Source organism: Carcharhinus amblyrhynchos, chromosome 9, assembly GCF_965287045.1.
Source record: "Carcharhinus amblyrhynchos chromosome 9, sCarAmb.v2.hapA, whole genome shotgun sequence".
Lineage (NCBI taxonomy): Eukaryota > Metazoa > Chordata > Chondrichthyes > Carcharhiniformes > Carcharhinidae > Carcharhinus > Carcharhinus amblyrhynchos.
The window spans coordinates 54,151,405-54,173,210 of record NC_137332.1 but is presented as its reverse complement, the minus strand read 5'-3'; the positions used below and the strand labels follow the sequence as shown (position 1 = coordinate 54,173,210).

Below are 21,806 nucleotides of genomic sequence, written 5' to 3'. Positions count from 1 at the left end.
CTTTGTCCCATGAATAAATAAACATTCAGCTTGCGTATGACAATAAACATTTTGCAAGCTTTCGATCAAAGTGGGAGGGGGTATATAACACTGACCTCATCATTGGTTCATCATATATTGACAATTTCCCTGCATGCCTGTCCTGAACTGTCCCCCACAGTCAACATGAACACATTATTAGACATATGGGAGCTAAAATCTGTATCATCTCATCAAAAAAATGTCAACGTGGAATTGCCACAGGGCTGGATTTACTGTCAAGGCGGAGAAAAACATCCACCACACCCCCTCTTCCTTCTCCATCAACAAAACAATATAATCGATTCATGGTCCTGCTTATAGCTTCAGCAAAAATAAAGTCCCTCTTTCAGATTGCAGTCCATCTCCTATTGGAGCCCTGGGTGCGAGCCACACTTAACAATACCAACAAACTGGAGATCCAGTAGCAACCACAGGACTACTTGAAACTTTGAACAACCACTGACAATAAAAGCGACTGGAGTGCATGGAATCCATGGGCTTTACGAATCCAAGTTGTTGGGCCTGAAACCTCCTGAGGAAAGATGGGGCATCAAGCTCAACAGAGGCCACTAACCCACCTTTTAACACAAATCCTGTTGGTGCCAAACTACTGACCAACTCAAAGGAATCCCTTGATAAACGGTAAACAGGGTGTTAATTTAAAAGAATCCATAAGCAAAGGTGACTTATCAGGGTCTTTCCCCACTGTTAATAACCTCACCCTCATTGAACTGGATGCCAGTCTAGCAACCACAAAAAAGGGCAAAGCTGCCAGGAAGAATGGTATCCCACCAGACTTCCTGCACCAACCTAGACCATTGGCAATACAATGTCTACAGGCACTCTTTCCAGTCACGGTGGAGAACGACCACATCCCAAATCTGGCTTGAGCTGATGGCAGTAGTCCTGTCAAAGCCAGGTGACCCTGGGAGCAACAAACCCATTTCACTGGATACAACCTAAAAGCTCCAATAGCTCATTCTTTTAAGAATCAGTCCTATTACCAATTCATCTCTTCTCCAAGAACAGGCTGACATTGGACCCCATTGCAGTTGATGTGAACAAGCTTTTGCCACTACTATAAACAATGAGATGGGGGTTTTCATCACAAGCTCAAGACGGGAGCCATTTTCATAGATCTTTCCTCAGTGTAAGATACTGTGTATATTCATGTTCAAACTGTTCCTGCTGCTGACGTGCTGAACTAGTACAGCTATTGTGGAATTTGAGCAACAGAAGGATGGAAGCTGACCCTCAAGATAAGGTCAGTACCCTAAGAACAGCATTCTCCCACAGGGAAGTGTCCTATAAATGTTCTACAAACGGAATAGGCAACCAAACCCAGCCAAGTACATAGTCTCCGCATTCCACCTTGAAAATTGCAAGGCACATACCTCACTAAATTTCACCTTTTATGAAAGAAAGCACAGCATAGCCTGCCTTCCATCTATCTTGGAGTGGCCCTTAATTGCTCCCTAACCTAACATCACCACCTCCAAAAGTCTGTGAAAATCAAGACAGGAGTGAACATCACCATAACATAAGTTGGGGCACAAAACCCACCATCCTTCATACTACTGTTGGCATATTGGTTTCCTTGACAGTGGAGTAGTATACACCCATTTGGACTTCATGTCATCATACCAACTCACTAACACAAAATTTCACTCAGTAATGAGACCTCTGGGTCTCTGAGATCAACTCAATTCAGGATTGCCAGTCCTCTCAGATATCATTTGACAGGTAACAGCAACTGTCAGAAAAATAACCCGTATTAACAACAACAACTTGGACCTCTCCACGAATAGACATCTCCAAGACTCCCAAATCATCATATGGCTCAACAAAACTTCCTCTGGGCGCAAATCAAGCATCTCCAGTGAAAGCTGGAGGAAAGCTTGGGCAGAAAACATTCTAAGTAAATACATCATCTCCAACCCAACATCGCAACAAGGCTTCTATCTCCCTTGAAACAGGTGGATAACCCCCAATAAAAATGGACTTGACTGAGCCGATGTGGCTACCTGATGTACAAGTGACACCTCAAAACCTTGCCTGGCTGCGACTGCAGAAACTCTGATCAAACCTTGGGAGCACATAATAACATCTTGTCCCAAGCCAAGTTTGAGTGACATCCTAGAGGTACACTTGCTCTCCAGCAGGGCATTAGACTGTTTAGTAAACTTAGTAATAAAATGGCTCTGAAAGCCATACAAAAGAAAAAAAACCTCAGAGAATTCTAGTTACAAATCAGCTTGATGGAGATCATAATACAATCTGCCAAAAGATGAATTAACCAGCAAAATCACCTGAGCTTGTCTTTATCAGCACGGGGGTCCAATATTATTGATGCCCAAAAGGTTGTTTTCTCATTGTGGAAAGTTAAAAATTCCCAATTTGAACAAGAGAAATTTTTCATTTTTGTTTAAGGTTCATGGAGGCATTTAAATATTTACTGACAACTTAATCACCAGAAGATCCAAAGTGAAGATAGGAATGTTTTTGCAATAAATAATATTGCAGAATCAACTGAGGTTTTCCACAAGTGCAAGGCTAGAAAGACGACGAGTCCACAATTGCAGTTTATATAATTGTATCATCAGAAATAGCAGCTGCACTGACCTTGTTATTGTTTCCAATTTATCATGTAAAAAAAAGTAAAGGCAAGGCTACAATCGCAAAGAATAACAAATAGTTGGAAACTACTTTTACTCAAGTCCTTAGCTAGCTTTGGACAGATGCATATACAAATTAAAAAGGACCAAAGCTACCCAAGTAAAAAATATGACAATCCGTTAATTTTTCTAACATTTCTGCAAGGTATTCCCCATAACCAGTTTTAAAGCATGGAACAATACTAGTGTAGCGGCCATGTCAACCATATGAGAAAACTAGTATCACTAGCATAAGACTGCAAAATCAGAAAACACAAAGCAATAACCAAAAGTATAAAATAATGTCAAAAATCTGTGCACAGTGACAAGAATATGCAGCATAATCTTTCATAAAAACTGGGATATTTGAGAACTTTGTAAAATCAAAATGTGCTAGAAAACATGGCAAATTAGCCTCTAAAGAAAAACCAGAAGCTAATGGAAGAAATGTATGCCTCTGCAAAGGCAGAAGTCTGAAATTTAAAATGTGTCAGGGCACACTGAGTTGAATAGTATCAAAAAGAAAAGAAAATGCCACAAACACAACTGCTAACATGGTGTTCTGGTGAAACTGTTGTCCAATCAATTTGTCTACTTTCCTTTACATGCTGAAAGATCTGCCCCTGCCTTCCTGCCTGAGCCCCCTGCCAGCCCCCCTCCACCCAGCGTACAAGCACCCTCAGCTGTAAAAGAAACAAAAATAAAGTAAGGTCTAAAGTTACTAAAATCAAAACTGGACCAAAGAACTCCAGAGCATTCGACAAAAGATCAACATTGCTCCTGAACATTGTGTGGGAGCCAGTGTTAGACAGAGAATTAAATTGGTGAGGCACAGGGAGAATTAAGTCATACTGCTGCACAGAACTAATACGTCCAACTAAGTAGCCACCTAAATGGCGTTAGGTTGCATACACCATCAGCAGCAGGTCAATTGAAAGTAAATATTGTTAGGAAAACAAAGGGTAGTTTCAAGGGATTTATATTTATATTGGCAAACGCTAGAAATAAGGTTTACCTTCATGTTTCTGTACCTGGAACAGTAAAACTTGTAGTTAGATTCATGCTGGTTAAAGGTGTTTGTGTGTATTTCTATTGTGCTTAGATGGGGTTATGGCATGAAGATCAAACAGAATTAGCAACGGTTGCTTAGCAAACGGAAGGCTTTGCAAACGGAAGGCTTTTAAGTTTGTTTTTAATTATATTTGTTTACAGTTGGATGTGGGACATTGCGGAGTGAGTATCTGTCAACTCTGCCAGAAGACAGACTGTACAGGACAAAGAAGCTGCAGAGGCAAACATCACCAAGAACCAGATACAGTGCAGGTAACAGGGAATTGGGACAAAGAATGTCTGAAGAAAACTGAAGTTAATAGAATAGATGCCAGGGTATTGTTCAAGAGAGTTCAAGGGAAAAAATAAACAAGTGCTCTGAGTTAAAGAGACAATTCCAGTAACATGATTGAGTAGGAAAGCAAACTTCAGAGATAAATCAAACGTCTGATGCCATAAGAAAGAGTGTCTGAGAATCAATAGCTAAAGCAATTGTGAATAGTTTTTCATGACAAGTAAATCCTAAAGCGTTAGTAGTAAAACCTGGATGCTGTATTTGTTGTTAAAAGTGAAGCAAAAGCTTTGTTTAAAAAAGTCATTTTGAAAATCTGAACTGGTTTTCAGAATGCAAATCGCTAATGAAAAGCATTATTGTGAAAGAAGATTTTAAACAGTGTTTTTTGGAGTGGAATTTGGAAAGTCTCATGTGACAATCATCTGGAGGGATTCTCAGGAGAAATCCACAGACATTCACTTGAGGTTCAGAGTGGAAAGTGTATTTGACCACAGCCATCTTGGGTGTTTAAAGGGAATTGTGTTACTGAGATCATTGTAGTATTAAATGTACTTTGTAATTTATATTACTTTTAAAACCTATGTGGATTTGTTAAGCTAAGGGGGGAGTAAAGGAGCATAATCCAATCTTTTCATGTTTAATAACTGTTTTTGTTCTTGTTGTTAAAATAAATTAGCAGTCTTGTAATTCTGCTCCTCCACATATTATTTAAAAAAAACGTAAAAATTATGGTCTTTCGAGACAGGATTCCATTCTAGAATCTTCATGTACAGTAATATCAACTGGGATCATAAAATGAAATCACTCATTACATATGAATATATTTACCTACTCATTTTTTTAATGATCCTGGTACATTATTTTAATAGTACCATTCCCCATTATCTATTAGTAAAAGTACTAATTGGTCATGAACTTATTTTTACCTGCGGGATGCAATCGGTATACGCAAACATAGATTTGAAGCGATCATCCATGGTGACGTGGTACAGAATACACATCACTATTTGTCGATGATTTTCAATTCCTGAAATAGAAAATGCAAAATAAAATGAATGTTGTCAAAATCTTTGATATTTTTCCATGTTCCAAACACTTTGCAAGACAGACACAGGGCAATTTGAAAAATGTCTAAAAAGTTTATATTGCAACTGATGTATTCTTGTACAGCAATCAGTTCTAGATACCCCAGATAGATTTTATGATTGCCATTTAGTTGATGAATGGCATCTTATTAAAAGATTATATCTATGTATAATCACTGCATATCAGATGTAGTCTGTAGTATATAAAGGGGATTAATGCACCCATCCAATGCTTGTATAGTGTAAATGAGAAAGTCATGCTTCAGAAGTCTCATTTGAAGTTTTTGCATTCAGTTCTTGGCACTGCATCTGCAGAATAATATACTGGCCATGAAGAGGGTGCAATGCAAATCCACCAGAGTTCTAAAAAGATTAAATTATCAGGAAAAGATGTACATACAAGGCTTGCATTCCCTTAAAGATCAAGGAGTGATCTAATTAAGGTGTTTTTAAGATTAGAAGATTCATGGAATTAATAGAAACTGGATCCTGTGTTTCTGAGATGAGTCTGGAACAAAGGCTCATAGCCTTCAAATTAGAGATAGGCTTCTCACAGATGATATCAGGAATCACTTCTTCATAAAAAGGTCACAAAAATTTGGAACCCAACTTATCCTTCCCTCTCAGCTCCCTCCCAACCAGCCTCACCACACACCTAAAGAAAAGAGTTGTTGAGGCCAGAACAGTTTAAATTTCAGAACTAAAATTGATAGATTTTTGCTAGGCAAGAGTATTAAAGGATATGGAACAAAAGCAGACGATTGGAGTTAAGGTAAAGATCAGTCATTGAAAAGGTGGAATAGGCTTGGAGAGAAAAATGTTTAACACAGAAATAACAACAACTTATCTGTATAAAGAGCCTTTAAGGGAATACAATGTCCCAAGGTCCATAACTGGAGACTAAAGCAACTGAAGATTCACCACGATTAAAATTGGGGAAGAATGAGAGAAATGCAGACATCGCAGAAAATTTGGGGTTACAGAGATTTGGGGGGGGGGGGGGGGGGGTCGAGTGGTCATGGAACGATTCAAAAACAAGGATGAGAATTTTAAAATTACGACATTGCTTGATCAGAAACCATTGTAGATCAGTGAGCACAAGAGTGAATGGTACATATTTCTAGTTAAGACAAAGGCAGCAGTTTTGGATGACTTCAACTTTATAGTGGCTAAAATTTGGAAAACCAAACGGGAATGAGTAGGAATAGTCACGTCTACAGGTAATGCGGATATGAGAGAGAGTTCCATCAACAGATGTGGCAACAGGAGTAAAGTCAGGCAATGTTTGAGAGTGGAAATAGGGATGGGGTGAAAATGAGATTGGAAGCTCATCTTGGAGGCAAGTGTCACACCAACTTAGCACACAGTTTGGTCCTGTTCCTATGTTTCTGTTAAATAAAATGTACATATGAGCTTTCTTTAGGAAATGTCTGTATTTATTTTTCTAAGCCCTATAGGTTACAACTTCAAACTTAACACATATTCCGGTTGTGCATTTTGGGTTGGTAGTACAGAAGTAACTACTTGTAATTTCAGATTCATGGGGTTTTAGAACATAGAACATTACAGCACAGTACAGGCCCTTTGGCCCTCAATGTTGTGCCAAGCTATGTCCAATCCCAAGATTCTGGAGTGCTCCAGGTGCCTATCCAATAACCATTTGAAAGTTCCTAAACTGCCTGACTCCACTATCACAGCAGGCAGTCTATTCCGCACCCCAACCACTCTCTGGGTGAAGAATCTACCTCAGACATCCCTCCTAAATCTCCCACCATGAACCTTATAGTTATGCCCCCTAGTAACAGCCACATCCACCCGAGGAAATAGTCTCTGCACGTCCACTCTATCAATCCCTTTCTTCATCTTATAAACCTCTATTATGTCACCTCTCATCCTCCTCTGCTCCAAAGAGAAAAGGCCCATCTCCCACAACCTTTCCTCATAAGACCCACCCTCCAAACCAGGCAGCATCCTGGTAAATCTCTTCTGCACTCTCTCCAATGCTTCCACATCCTTCTTATAATGAGGTGGCCAGAGCTGAACACAATAGTCCAAATGTGGTCTCACCAACGTCGGGTATAGTTGCAGCATAACCCCACAGCTCTTAAACTCAAACCCCCTGTTAATAAACGCTAACATGTTATAAGCCTTCTTCATGGCTCTATAGGTTTTACTTAGAATCATTTTGTTTAATAAATAATTATTGCATTAAATCATAATATACTATGATTTGGTCATAACTAACATTTCTGAAAAGTTAAACTGCGAGAGAAGTTGAGTGCTGTTTTCTAAAATGATACTCTGTACAAGGATATATTAGTAAGTTATGGAATACAAAGGTGGGTACAATATGGCCCAGATTTTGTGATCAGTGGCAATGATGCTCAGCTCCAGTGAGTCTGTCTTGCCAAAGAGTAAAGACATACTCAAGGTTGTGATGGAGGTATCTGGGACATTGACTTCAAGTATGATTTTGAGTGTATGACCCCGTCAGGTTGTTTGACTGTTCTGTGGAATGGAACAGCTGTCCCAATTTTGATAGAAGCCCCCTGAAGTTAGTAAGGAAGATTCTGTAAAGATGTATTTCCTAAGACATCTAGGCCAGAGTACTTTTGTTGTACTGTTTGTTTGGCTGATGCCAGTTTATTCTTATTTGACTTTTCCATTTTTACCATTTCAGAGGATAGGAAACACATTCCTATAGGTTTGAAAATGCAAGACAACCAGATCAGGGAGACCAGATGGGGAGATGGTGGTGTCGCGTATTGCCTTTGGACTAATAATCCAGAGACCCAGGGAAATGCTCTGCGGACCAGAATTCAAATCACACCAGTGCATTCGATGAAATTTGAATTCAATAAAAATCTTGAGTTATAAATCTAATGACTTTGTAACTTACTGCTAATTGTTGTAAAAATCCATCTGATTCACTAATGCCCTTTAGGGAAGGGAATCTGCCATCTTTACCTGGTCTCGTTTACATGTGACTCCAGATCCAGAGTAATGTGGTTGACTCTTACATGTCCTCTGAAATAGTCGAACTGTTCAAGAGGAATTAGGGATGGCAATAAATGCCAGCCCAGCCGGTGACACACACATCCCATGAATGAATAGGAAAAAAAACTGGTCTCCAATTCAATATAACATATTAAAACAGCCAGACAGAAAACAAACCCTTATATCAAGTGTCATAGATGGAGAGGAAATTGTGTTTTATGTTCTGCAGGCTTTTTCAGAAAGGGCAAATGGTCTGTTAATCAGCTTTTTTACCCATAAACCACACTTAGTCTGCTCTCTTCCCCTTAGTTTAAACAAGTTTCAATTAATCAAGAGACAAAACAACCTTTTAAACACTGAAAATGTTTTTCTTTATTAATTTAAATGCTTGGTGTTTTTCACTATTGCTACATGGGCCAAGTATAATATTCAGGTGTTTTTGAAATAAAAAGGAAATTGCTTAAGATAATAATTGTAACCACGCAGCAATTGTTCCTCCATATGAATGATTGTGTAATTATCAAGATTTGGTACAATTTACATGTTTCAACTTTAGCTCCAATCAAATTCCTCAACAAATGCTTCAGTGAAGGTAATGGGCTGTGTTGGGATTAAAGGCTGAAATCCAATGACCTTAATCTTATTTTAGAAATCTGCAAGACAACGGAAATTGGTTACCTACTATTCTTAGTTGGAGAATAATTTGCAAGGGTTTTATCTAGAAATAAAAGTCCAATTAATTACCTGAAGCATTTCCTTAAACTATGTGTATTCCAGTTTACTGAAGAAAGTGTTAACATATTTTTCTGTATTTGGAATTTTTGCATTTATCCAAAATGTTTTACTAATTCTGAAATATGCAGTGTGCGATCACTTAAGTAGTTTCTTTTTAAAATTAATTCGAGACATGGGCCTTGTCAGCAGGGCTGGCATTTATTGTCCATTCCTAGTTTCCCTCAATTAGCTGGCGGTGGGCTGCCTTTTTTGTGAAACACTGTAGTCCTAATGGTGAAGATGCTCCCACTCTGCTGTTAAATATTGATCTGATGTTGATGAAGGAATTACAACATATATCTGAGTCTGTGCAAGGCTTGAGGGAATCATGGAGGTGAGGGCATCCCAGTGCACTTTCTGCTCTTCTTGAGGTGGACTTAGGAGGTATGACCAAAGGCAGCTTGGTCATACCTTGCAGCAGTGCTTCCTTTAGATAGAAAGCACTGCAGCCACAATGCATTGGCAAATAAAGGGGTGCATTTTTAGGCTGATTAATGAGGTATCAATCAAATACACTGCTCTGTCCTGGATAGTGTTCATCTTTCATCCATCCAGGCAAAAGAAGCAAATTCCATCACAATCCAAACTTGTGTCTTGTAGATGGGTCATATGCTTTGGGCAAGCAGGAAATGAGCCATTTATCACAGAATACACAAATACTGACCTCCTCCCATAGCCACAGCATTTTGTGGCTGCCCAAGTGAGTTTCTGATCAATTGTAATTCACAGGACATTGACGTCTGGGGACTTAGCAATGGAAACGTCTTTGAATGTCAAGGAGAGGTGAGTCAGCCCTCTCTGTTGCTGTCATTTGTATGGTGCAGATGTTACCAGTCCAAACTTGAATGTTTCTCAGATTCTGCTCCATAGAGATAGGACTATTTAATTAACTTAGGAATTATGTCAAGAGCTGAATACCGCAATTGTCACAAATCAGTTTCGCTCAGTTGGCTGGATGACTGATTCATGATCTAGAGAGATGTTAATAGGGCAGGTTCAATTCACACACTGGCTGAGGTTATTCATGAAGGCCTGCCTTCTCAATCTTGCCCCTCAACTGAGGTGTAGTGGTCTCAGGTTAAATCACCACCAGCCAGCCACCACTATGGCCATCTGGGGCAATGGCAACTTTGCCTTTTTAAGCACTCTTCATTTTGGCAGGTCCAAAGGGATGAAGGAGTATAATATCAAGGGTAAGGCTCCTGGCAGCGTAGAGGATCAAAAGCACCTTGGGGTCCAGGTCCATACGACTCCTAAATCAGCCTCGCAGGTAGAGGATGTGGTCAAGAAGGTGTATGGTGTACTGGCCTTCATCAGTCGAGGGATTGAGTTTAGGAGTCAGGAGGTAATGCTGCAGCTTTACAAGACCCTAGTCAGACCCCACTTGGAGTACTGTGCTCAGTTCTGGTCGCCCCATTACAGGAGGGATGCGGCAGCTATTGAAAGGGTGCAGAGGAGATTTACAAGGATGTTGCCTGGATTGGTGGCATGCCTTCTGAGGATAGGTTGAGAGAGCTCGGTCTTTTCTCCTTGGAGAAACAAAGGATGAGGGGTGACCTGATAGAGGTGTATAAGATGTTGAGAGGTATAGATAGGGTGGATTCTCAGAGGCTTTTTCCCAGGGCTGAAATGGTTGCTACGAGAGGACACAGGTTTAAGGTGCTGGGGAGTAGGTACAGAGGAGATGTCAGGGGTAAGTTTTCACTCAGAGGGTGAGTGGAATTGGCGGCCGTCGGTGGTGGTGGAGGCAAATTCAATAGGGTCTTTTGAGAGACTTCTGGATGAGTACATGGGACTTAATAGGATTGAGGTTTATAGGTAAGCTTAGTAGGTAGGGATATGATCGGTGCAACTTGTGGGCCGAAGGACCTGTTTGTGCTGTAGTTTTTCTATGTTCTATGTTCATTGAGCTGTTGTGAGTGAGATCGCTCAAATGCATTGGACTCCCAGAGTTCTGACATAACACATTCATACAAAATAATTTTGGGCGTGTGCAAAGCAACATAACTCAGTACCTCAATTCCAACTTAACATCCAAATATATTAAAGCCAAGCAATGGGAAATACATGACAGTAAACCTTTTCACACTGTTCAACATTAATGCAGGGACAGTATAACTTGTCTCATAATATAACTGAATTCCATTCAAAGGTACTTTCATTGGTTGAGAAATGGTTTTGAGCATCCTGAGGTTGTCAAAGGTACAAACCTTTCTTCAACATGAAGCTGAGCTTAAAAAGTACTTACATCACTTACTGGACCCCAGAGCAAAGCACTGAGTCTTTTTAATACAATGTAAAGTCACAGACTCTCACCTCACATTCTCTAACCTTTCTTCAGAAAGGCATAGGACAGGAGTGGCCATTTGGCCTTTCAATCCTGCTCCACCATTCAATTAGAACATGGCTGATCTGATTGTGGTTACAGTTCTACTGTCCGGTCTGCAACCCATAGCACTCGACTACCTCATCTAACAAAGATTTAACAGTCTGAAAAAAATGTAAAGACTCGCATCCACCATCTTCTGATGAAGAGAATTCCACATTTTAAAGGCTCTCAGAGAATGTTACATGGTCAAAAAATTCTAACAGAGTAATTAATGATTTATCTTTCACAAAGCTAAATTGGCTTTGCCTGATCATACTGACATTTTCTAATTCTCCTGCTAAAATCTCTTTAATAACAGATTCCAGCACTTTCTCTGATAGGCATTCAGATAACTGGCCTGTAGTTTCTTACTTTCAATCTCTCTTTTTTCTTGAATGATTAGTTATTTTCCAATCCACTGGTACCCTTCTAGAATCTAAGAAATTCTGTAAGATTATAACCAATGCATCAACTATCTGTGCCACCACTTCTTTTAAGACCCTAGGATGCAGGCCATCTGGTCCTGTCAGCTTTCAGGTCAAATATTTTTCCGAGCATCTTTTCCCTGGTGATGGTTTTAAGTTCATCCCTCTCCATAACCTCTAAATTTTCAATTATCTTTGGGAAGCTTCTGAAGTCTTCGATTGTGAAGATAGGTACAAAATCCCTGTTCAAAGCCTCCACCGTTTCTTTGTTTCTATTGTCAATTATCTTCTCTAGAAGACCAACATTTCTTTAGTTACTCGTTTCCTGCTTCAACAACTTACAAAAACTCTTCCTATCTCATTATATTACTAACTAGGCATCTCTCATGCTCTATGTTCCACCTATTACTCTTCAATACTTCTTTGCTGGTTCTTTAAGTGTATCCAGTGCCCAGTCTTACTACTAATTGTTAGATTTCATAGGATCCCTACTGTACAGAAGGAGGCTATTCAGCCCATCAAGTCTGTACTGACCACAATCACACCCAGGGCCTCTTCCCACAAGCCATGCATTTACCTTGCTAATCCGCCTATTATAGGGTCAATTTAACATGGTTAATCAACCTAACCCCACGTCTTTCGACTGTGGGAAGAAACCAGAGCATCCAGAGGAAACCCACACAGACATGGGGATAATGTGTGAAGTCCACACAGTCAGTGATTCAAGGTCGGAATTGAACCTGGGACCCTGGCACTGTGAAGCAGCAGTGCTAACCACTGTGCCATCTTGCCGCCTTTTTTCAATTTATTATCCTTCACTTCCTTATTTAGCCATGGATAATGCATGCTTTTCAATGAGCCTTTTGTCCTCAGAGATCAATCTTTGCTGAAAGTTATTAAAGATCTTCTTAAAAGCCTGCAACTCTACTGTGCTACCTTTTATTCTAGTATCCCAACTGACCTTAGCCAGCTCTGTCTCCATATCAGAGTTACCTTTATATAGGTTTAAAACATGAGTCATGGATCCACAATACTCACTTTCAAACTGAACATAAAATTCTACTGTGTTGTGATCACCATCATTTAAAAGTTCCTGTTACTGTGAGGTTATTGATTAATCCTATCTCACTGTATATTATCAGATCTAAGCTAGTACAGATGGCCAGAGGGACCTTGGGGTGCATGAACATAGACCCCTGAAGGCAGCAAGACAGATAGTTATGGTGGTTAGAATCATAGAATCCTACAGTGCAGAAGGCGGCCATTTGGTCCATTGAGACTGCACCAACCACAATTCCACCCAGGCCCTATCCCCATAATCCCATGCATTTACCTTAGCTAGTTCCCTGGCACTGAGAAGCAATTTAGCATCATCAATCCACCTAACCCATACATCTTTGGACTGAGAGGGGAAACCGGGATACCCAGCGGAAACCCACGCAGACAGGGGGCGAATGTGTAAACTCCACACAAAACAGTGACCCAAGCCAGGATTCAAACCTAGGTCCCTGGCGCTGTGAGGCAGCAGCGCTAACCACTATGACCAGCATCCACTATCTTCTGAAGAGAATTCCACATTTTATTGGCCCTCAGAGTGTTGCATGGTAAAAAAAACTTACAGTAGTTAAAGATGGACCAAAGGGCCTCTTTCTATGCTGTAAAGTTCTATGACTCTATGCTCCCTCGTTGGTTCTAGAATGCATTGCTCTAAGAAATTGCCCTGAAAACACTATAAATTCATTTTCTAGGCTACCTTTACCAATCTGATTTTCCCAGCTTACATACAGATTAAGGTCACACCACAGAACTGAGCTATACTGTGCAAGTCTGTCTTCTCACAGCAGTGCATCAGTCACAGTGTAACTCTAATTATGCTTCACACTAGAAACTAGAGACAGATCAAGTAGCATAACATAACTGGGGCTTAAGTGAGGAGAAAGCAACAAGCAGAAAAAGATGACAAGGAGATGAGAACATTTCTGAAAATGCTTATCAAAAATCTTAATTTTTCTAATTTGAGACTTAAAAAATAGAATGCAACTTGATATCAAAGTAAAATTTATCTACAAAATTATAGAACAACAGATTTAAAATCTTTGTATGAAAATCTTAATGAAATAATTCAGTTCAATCCAACTTATGTACACCGATTGTACTGGATAGTTGGCTTTAAGAAGAATGAATGAAATTGATTTGAATTGATTGAATGAATCATTCGAAGAGATACTGTGGTTTGGTATGTTTCACAAGTAATGCACACTTAGCATTTAACAATCTCCTCGTAAGCTATATCCCCTTTAAGGAGTCTGCCCAACAGAGGCAGAAACTCCGGCAATATTTGCACATGATCTATTAAAACCATCTGTGCCCAGTCCAACACCAGGAGAAAAAAAAAGCATCTCCACTTAATTGAGAAAACAGGAGGAAGCATAAATTTTACTGCCATCAATAACTTCAAGCAATCCTGATACAACTTTACTGCACCCCCACCGGCTGTGGCAGATGGTTTTAGTTAGGGTTTTTGCCACATCTGACCCCTGCTATTACCTCACTTCATTTGTAGGAAAAATGTATGATTGTTTATAAGCTGAATAATAAAAGATTGGCTCTAAAAATAACAAGCAATGGTCTATTAGAACTAAAGAAGAACTACAGTAGCAATAAGGGCCTCTTTTACTGTAATCTGCAAGATTAATGGTCCCCCAGGTCTATGGGTAGTTAAATTCAATACATATATTTTGGCATATGTAAATTGGACAGGCAAAGGGTATCACACAACCAGAATCACAATGCACATACTAACTACGGAGGAGCAGCAACGGCAATCCAAGACAGGCTAGGCCATAGCTTCATATTTTATAACTAACATGGTTAATTCATCTATCACCATCGTCCTAAAGCAGCCTTTCAGTTGGAAAGATAGGATGGCCAATGTCTCAATATATCATTCATGTCATTCCACAACATGGGTCAGAATGTGCTCAGCTAGGTTCCTTCTCACGTCACTAACAGGAACTCCTACTACAGATGGAATGCAAATTTGAAAGAAATTTGAAGCAAGGTTTAAAATCGAGGAACTTCAATGTTACTTTCGTGGTACAGTGTCACTAGCCAAAGTCAGCTACAATGTTGCAGCAAAGTAAATGATGGCCTGTTGTCTGAGACCATCAAAAAAAAAGTGTTTCTTTTCTGCGCCTCAAGAGACAGATCAGAGAGGGAGGAAAGATTATTGTTTCCGGCTGCAGGTGTACTGAGCCAAAACATACGAGCAAGATCACTTTAAACTGGCTTGTGTGGACTTTCCCCAGGTGTAAGGCAAAGTTATGAACTGGGACTTAACATTATGCATTTGCAGTTATTTGGAAAAGAGCACTGTATATCACTGATACTTTCTCGAAGAAGGGGATAACAGCAATATTGAAATCATTTACACAAGCCCAAAACTGAGGATTATTCTTAATAACATTACCATCCAAAAGGATGTGTCTTGTATTTTTGACAAAAATCTAACCAGGTAGAACATATTGCTTTGTAGACAAGAAATGTTGTTTCTACAAATGAAATTGGCAAAGCTTGTAATAATTGAATGCCCACAAAGAATGACCCCTGTGCCCTGGCAACATAAACTGGCGATTCAAAATTGGAATTTTCTTTCAACAAATTCTTCAGTTAAAATGTCCTGATTTGGTAAATACAGTAGTCAGTAGATTTCTTGGATAAAATTAATCCATTAAACAGGCACGTGAAAAAAATCAAAAAGGATGAAAACAAAACAATGGGAAGTACAGATGAAATGCAAAAGCAAGAATGGCTCCAAGGTTTGAATTTCGAGCTCAAACATTTAAACTTTAGTGGGTGATTTTTATTTTTTTTTACTTGAGGTTTTTCAGTAAAAATAGGGCCTCCACGCATAAGATACTTCAGCATTAGTTTCCACATAAAAGTAACACTAGCAAAATTGTGGTGGGCGAATGAGGAGGGGAATAAGCAAAGTTATTTCCTACTGTGATGTTTTTCTCATTGCACAGATATTTAATATTTAATTCACACAAACTTAATTTAAGAGGGCTTAGCACCTACATCTGTTTTTACATTATTAGCTAGCTTGCCTTCAAGCTCTAACTTCTTTCTCCTGATTAACCTTTTAGTCATTCTACTAAGCTCTTTATATTTTGACCAATCATCTCACCTGCCATTCATCCTTCCCCTGTTGTATGCTTTTTCCTTAAGCTGAATGCTTTCCTCAACTTCTTGGTCAAACATGGATAGTGGGTTTCCCCTTTAGATTTTACTTTCTTTGTTGGATGATTTTATAGATGAGCAAGAAAATCTTAAATTCAACATTCAATGGAACAGGGAGCACCGAAGTGGCTAAGAAGCAAGAGTAGATTCATGGGCAATAACAGTGTGACTAAGTTTGCATTTATGGAGTGTGGAAGTTGGAATAGTGGTAAGCAGAATGCTGGAAAAAAAATCATATTTTGCATGACAACAATATGGAATGGGTTTCCATAGCAGTCAGGGAAAGGAATAGACAAAAGTAGGCAGTTTTTTGAAGCTGAAAGGTAAAAAGTTCTTAATAATGGAGAGTATTTACATTTTAAGGCACAGCTCATTCAAACAAAATGGCAAAGTTAAACAAGGCCTGAATTGGCTTGAGTCACTATAATGGTATACAGGGTGACAAGGGCACAAGAGATTTTGATGGGGCTTGAAAATAATGGGTCAAGTCTCTTGACGACCAACAGTGTAATGTTAGATCAGGCAGGCATGGTAGCACAGTGGTGAGCACTGCTGCTTCACAGCTCCAGGGGCCTGGGTTCGATTCCCAGCTCGAGTCACTGTCGGTGTGGAGTTTGCACATTCTCTTCGCGTATGTGTGAGTTTCCTCCAGGTGCTCCGATTTCCTCCCATAGTCCAAAGATGTGTGGATTAGGTTGATTGGCTAAGCTAAAAAATTGCCCCTTAGTGTCCTGAGATGCACAGGTTAGAGGGAGTAGCGGGTAAAATATGTAGGGATATGGGGTAGGGCCTGGGTGGGATTGTGGTTGGTGCAGACTCGATGGGCCGAATGGCCTCTTTCTTCACTATAGGGTTTTATGATTCTACGATCAGCAGCCATGGGGTCAAGAGGAGTACTGAACACATAAATGTGAATAAAAGGAAACTCAAATGAAGAATCCCACCAGAACGTTAATTTGAAATCAAACTTATGCTTTTTTTTCTCTAATGCTGGCTAACCTGCTGTAATATGAGGACAGATGGAGATAGGGTAAAAAGAACTACTGTCAAATCCAATCAGCCATCTTTTCTCATTACGTACGTAATGCTTTCAAGAGTACAGATGTCACAGATTTACTCCAACAATTTCTTCAACTATCAACATTTCAATTCAAAACTCTTTCTAAATCAGAGGCTCGACTAGCACAGGGGTCGGTTGGCACCATGGTTCAGATATCATTCACAAAATGATATTGTAGCCATTTGGATCCATCAGTGATGCCAATTAGAATGTTTGGTTACAAAAAATTCCTTTGCTATGAAATAAACTTAAGAGGACTCTTGCATTATAAACAGATTAACTATAATACCTTAGCCATTGTTTTCTAAATCTTGAGGCCCAATTAGTCGTTTGCACAAGGTTACTTTTTAACAACAGAATGTCAAGTCAGCAAACTGGTATGGTTATAATGAAAATATAGCTTAAACCTGTATTGAGCTAAAACTATTTGTCACAGTTGCCCATATGTCTGGAAATATTTACAATGTTGTCAGAGAAGGTTATAATTTTAGCTTTATTTTGTATGCCAAAATATATACTGTTATTAATAGCTAGGCTGGTGGTTATGATGCACTCTACAACCTACCAATTAACATATTATGCAAGTACCAACAGCTGGTCTTCAGCATTTGAGGTAATAGCCACAGGAATGAAAGTGATGCAAAAATATTGCCCACTAGAGGTCACTGTTGAATCTTTTTCAGAAGCTGATCAATTGTAGTCCTTGAGGCTAATACTTGTATATCTAACATTCTGCTTTTATAGCATGAATGGGGGCTCACAGGACAAAAACTAGAGGGGGTGTGTGTTGGTCACTGGCCCACCTATTGAGATTTTTGAGGAGGTTTTGATTCAGCTCCAACCAGAAATGGAAAGAGATGAAATAAATATAAAAAATGAGAGCACTATTATGTGATTCAGGGCTGGGCTTCATTTTCATGAGTCACTGCAGCTTCCTAAACCACCCGTAAATCATGGGTGGTACAGGATGGGAAACAGACAGTTCCAGTGGTATTTAATGGGGAATATTTCAGTTAAACTTGAATTTGTTGATAAGGCTTGGGAGACACCTCAGTATTTTCCAGTCGTGCTTGGATGCAGTTACTATTTTTGTTTGTTGTTGTTTGGCCACATTAAAAGTAAAGGAATACTGAAAAAAACTCTTTAAAAATGGGTGCATTTTGGCATTCAATTCAAGCCAAAACTGCAGCAATGAACAGAATGATCACATTAACCCGATATTGAAGGAGAGAAGGAGAGTACATAAATGACTATGTGGGGGGTATGATTACCAAGTTTGTGGATGACACAAAGATTGGCCAGGTGGTTAACAGTGAGGCGGAATGTTTTGGGCTACAAGGAGATATAAACAGAATGGTCAAATGGGCAGATAAGTGGCAGATGGAATTTAACCCTGAAAAGAGAGAGGTGATACATTTTGGAAGTAGTAATTTGACAATGAAGTACACTAGCAGGACACAAGGAAGTTCTGTGGAACAAAGAGACATCATTGTCCACACATCTCTGAAGGCAGAAGGGCAAGTTAATAGGGTGGTAAAAAAGGTATATGGGACACTTGCTTTTAGCAATCAAGGCATAGATTACATAAGTAGGGAAGTCATGTTGGAGTTACATAGAATGACACGAAGATGAGTGGTAAAGCAAATTGCATGGAGGGTGTAGAAAGTCTGCAGAGGGATCTGGATAGGCTGAGCAAGTGGGCGAGGACCTGGCAGATGGAGTATAATGTTAGCAAGTGTAAGGTTATCCACTTTGGCAGAAATAATAGTAGGAGGGATTACTATTTAAAGGGCGAAAAGCTGCAGCATGCTACGGTGCAGAGGGACCTGGGGGTCCTTGTGCATGAGTTGCAAAAACCCAGTCTGCAGGTGCAGCAGGTGATCAAGAAGGCAAATGGAATGTTGGCCTTTACAGCGAGGGGGATAGAATATAAAAGCAGGGAGGTCTTGCTGCAACTGTACAGGGTACTGGTGAGGCCACAGCTGGAGTAGTGTGTGCAGTTTTGGTCGCCGCACTCGCACAAGGATATTTTGGCCTTGGAGGGAGTGCAGAGGAGGTTCACTAGGCTGATACTGGAGATGAGGGGGTTGGACTATGAAGAGAGACTAAATAGACTGGGTCTGTACTCATTGGAGTTTAGAAGGATGAGGGGGGATCTTATAGAGACGTATAAGATAATGAAAGGAATGGATAGGGTAGAGGTAGAGAGATTTTTCCCGCTTAGAAAGGATAGCAGGACTAGAGGGCACAGCCTCAAGGGGGTGGGGGGGGCGCAGTTTAGATCGGAGTTGAGGAGGAACTTCTTCACTCAAAGGGTGGTGAATCTCTGGAATTCTCTGCCCGTTGATGTAGTAGAGGCTACCTCGCTAAATATATTTAAGTCATGGGTAGATAGGTTTTTGACAGACAAGGGAATTAAGGGTTACGGGGAGAAAGCAGGAAAGTGGAACTGATCCACTTCAGATCAGCCATGATCTTACTGAATGGCGGGGCAGGCTCGAAGGGCTAGATGGCCTACTCCTGCTCCTATTTCTTATGTTCTTAGAACTTTGGTGAGGCCACAGCTAGAGTGCTGTGTGCAGTTCTGGTTGCCACATTATCGGAAGGATGTGATTGCACTGGAGGGAGTGCAGGGGAGATTCACCAGGAAGCTGCCTAGGATGGAACATTTAAGTTCTGAAGAGAGGTTGGGCAGGTTTGGTTTTGTTTTTGTTGGAGCAGAGAAGACTGAAGTGCAACCTGATCAAGGTGTACAAGATTACGAAGGACATGGACACAGTGGATAAGGAGCAGCTGTTCCCCTTAGCTGAAGGGTCAGTCATAAGGGGACATAGGTTCAAGGTGAGAGTCAGGAGGTTTGGGGGTGGGGGGGAGAATGTGAGGGGAAACTTTTTATCCGGCAGGTAGCAGCAGCTTGGAATGTGCTGCCTGAGGGGGTGATGGAGGCCAGTTGCCTCACATCTTTTAAAAAGTATCTTGATGAGCACTTAGTACATCAAAACTTCAGGACTATGGGCCAAGTGCTGGCAGATGGGATTAGGTGGGAGTTCAGATGTTTCTAATGTGTTGGTATGGACTCGGTGGGCTGAAGGCCCTCTTTTGCATTGTGTGACTCTATGCTTACATCCTTACCCTCCAAACTGGCCCCACTGCATGTGATCTCGTCATTCAAGTTACTGAGGTCCTCAATTTCTTTACATTCAGTCCTTTCCAGACAGAAACAGAGGTTATCAGCACCATAAATAAAAATGAAATTTTAAATGCGAGGTGGGATCAAGAAGATTGTCAGTTTGCAGATGATTGAAAAATAAGATTATCCTAGGATCCAGAGGGAAATAAGGGAGGAAATTGCAGAGGCCCATGAAATAATATTTTGTTCTCTTGCATATGGATATATGCTGGAAGACTGGAGACTAGCCAATCTAGCACACAATTTTTAAAAACTAGGCAGAACAAATCAAGGTAATTACAGGCCAGTTAGTTTAATGTCCATAGTAGAGAAAATGTTGAAGTCCTTAATTAAGGATGAAATTACGAAGTATAAAAATAAAATGGTTAGAAGTAACTAGTATGAATTTCAAAACAGACAACCATATTTGACAAACTTCAGAATTCTTTGAGGCGATAACCATCATAGCAGATGGAAAAAAATGCATTCCATATTGTGTATACATACTCCAAGAAACCATTTTAAAAGCTATCTTTCATGAAATTACTAGAGAAGATTGAGTCGTATGGAACTTAAGGCAGAATAGAAAACTGGATTAAAAACAGTTGGGAGAAAGAAAACTGAGGAGGAGTTCAGGACAATTTTTCCAGAGTCGTTGAGGTGGTCTGGCCCCACTTTTGTTCAATTGCAGATTGTACCAAAATAGATTAGTTAGCAATCTGAGTAGTGCATACGGAAATGAAAGGAATCTGCAACAGGGTATTGATAAGATTGGATGGACTAAAAAGTGGCTGATACTCTAGTAAGTGAGAGACGATAATAAATTCACTGGAGGTTAACTCAAGTGCTGTGGAAGAGGAGTTTGTGGCTATAGGTTCTCTGAACATTAAAGGAAGTAGCTTAGTTGCAAAACAAAATCAATGGAATACTAATTTTAAACACAAGTGACCTGGAATGCAAAAAACCAAGAGGTAATGATGAGCCGATATAAAATCTATTAAAAACCTCAGTTATAGTGGGTGTGCACTACTGGACTTCACACTATTACAATAACGTTGAGGCAATACAAACACAAATATACTAACTAGCATGCTGCCTGATATGAGGAAATACAAATATAAGGCAGACTTGAAAAAACTGTGTTTTCTGTTCAAAGAACAAAGATTGTAGGACAATATCACAACTGTTTAAAAACTGTTTACGGGTTTGCCCCACGAATCGATGGACAGAGAGAGCCAGAAAACTTGTGCAAGAGCCGAGAAATCAAAATCATGCCCAATTTCTCGGCTCTCAATTTTACGAGAGCTGGAATTTTGGAAAGCTCAGTGTGTCGACGGAAATTGGCGAGAGGCTGAATTATTTAGTTAAATATATTGTATGTTTTGTGTATGTTTAGGGAGCCTGGCACTCAATTATCCGGGCTCACATGCCTTATGGCCTTGCCAGGAGAGGAAAACACCTGCTCCCCACGAACAGTCACGTTGGTCTTGCCAGTGGAACTGGAGGCCATTGAGGGCCCCCCCCCAGTCCAGGAGGTGAGGGCAACAGGGCAGCCCCTTGGGCAGTGCCAACCTGGCAGTGTCACTCTGGCATTGCTCACTGGGGGCAGCAAGGGATAGATGTTCGTGTATTGTGAGGTTCATGACTGGCCAGTGCCCCCCACGAG

General features: G+C 40.2%; 1 protein-coding gene across 1 annotated transcript in view; it reads right to left on the bottom strand.

Annotated features, from left to right (window-relative positions):
- kifap3a (kinesin-associated protein 3a) overlaps positions 1–21,806 on the bottom strand; it is a 224,633-nt gene that overhangs the window by 122,561 nt on the left and 80,266 nt on the right. The window contains exon 11 of the mRNA XM_080195689.1: positions 4,947–5,047. Coding sequence (XP_080051815.1) covers positions 4,947–5,047 — 101 coding nt within the window. The remainder of the gene's footprint in view (positions 1–4,946; positions 5,048–21,806) is intronic.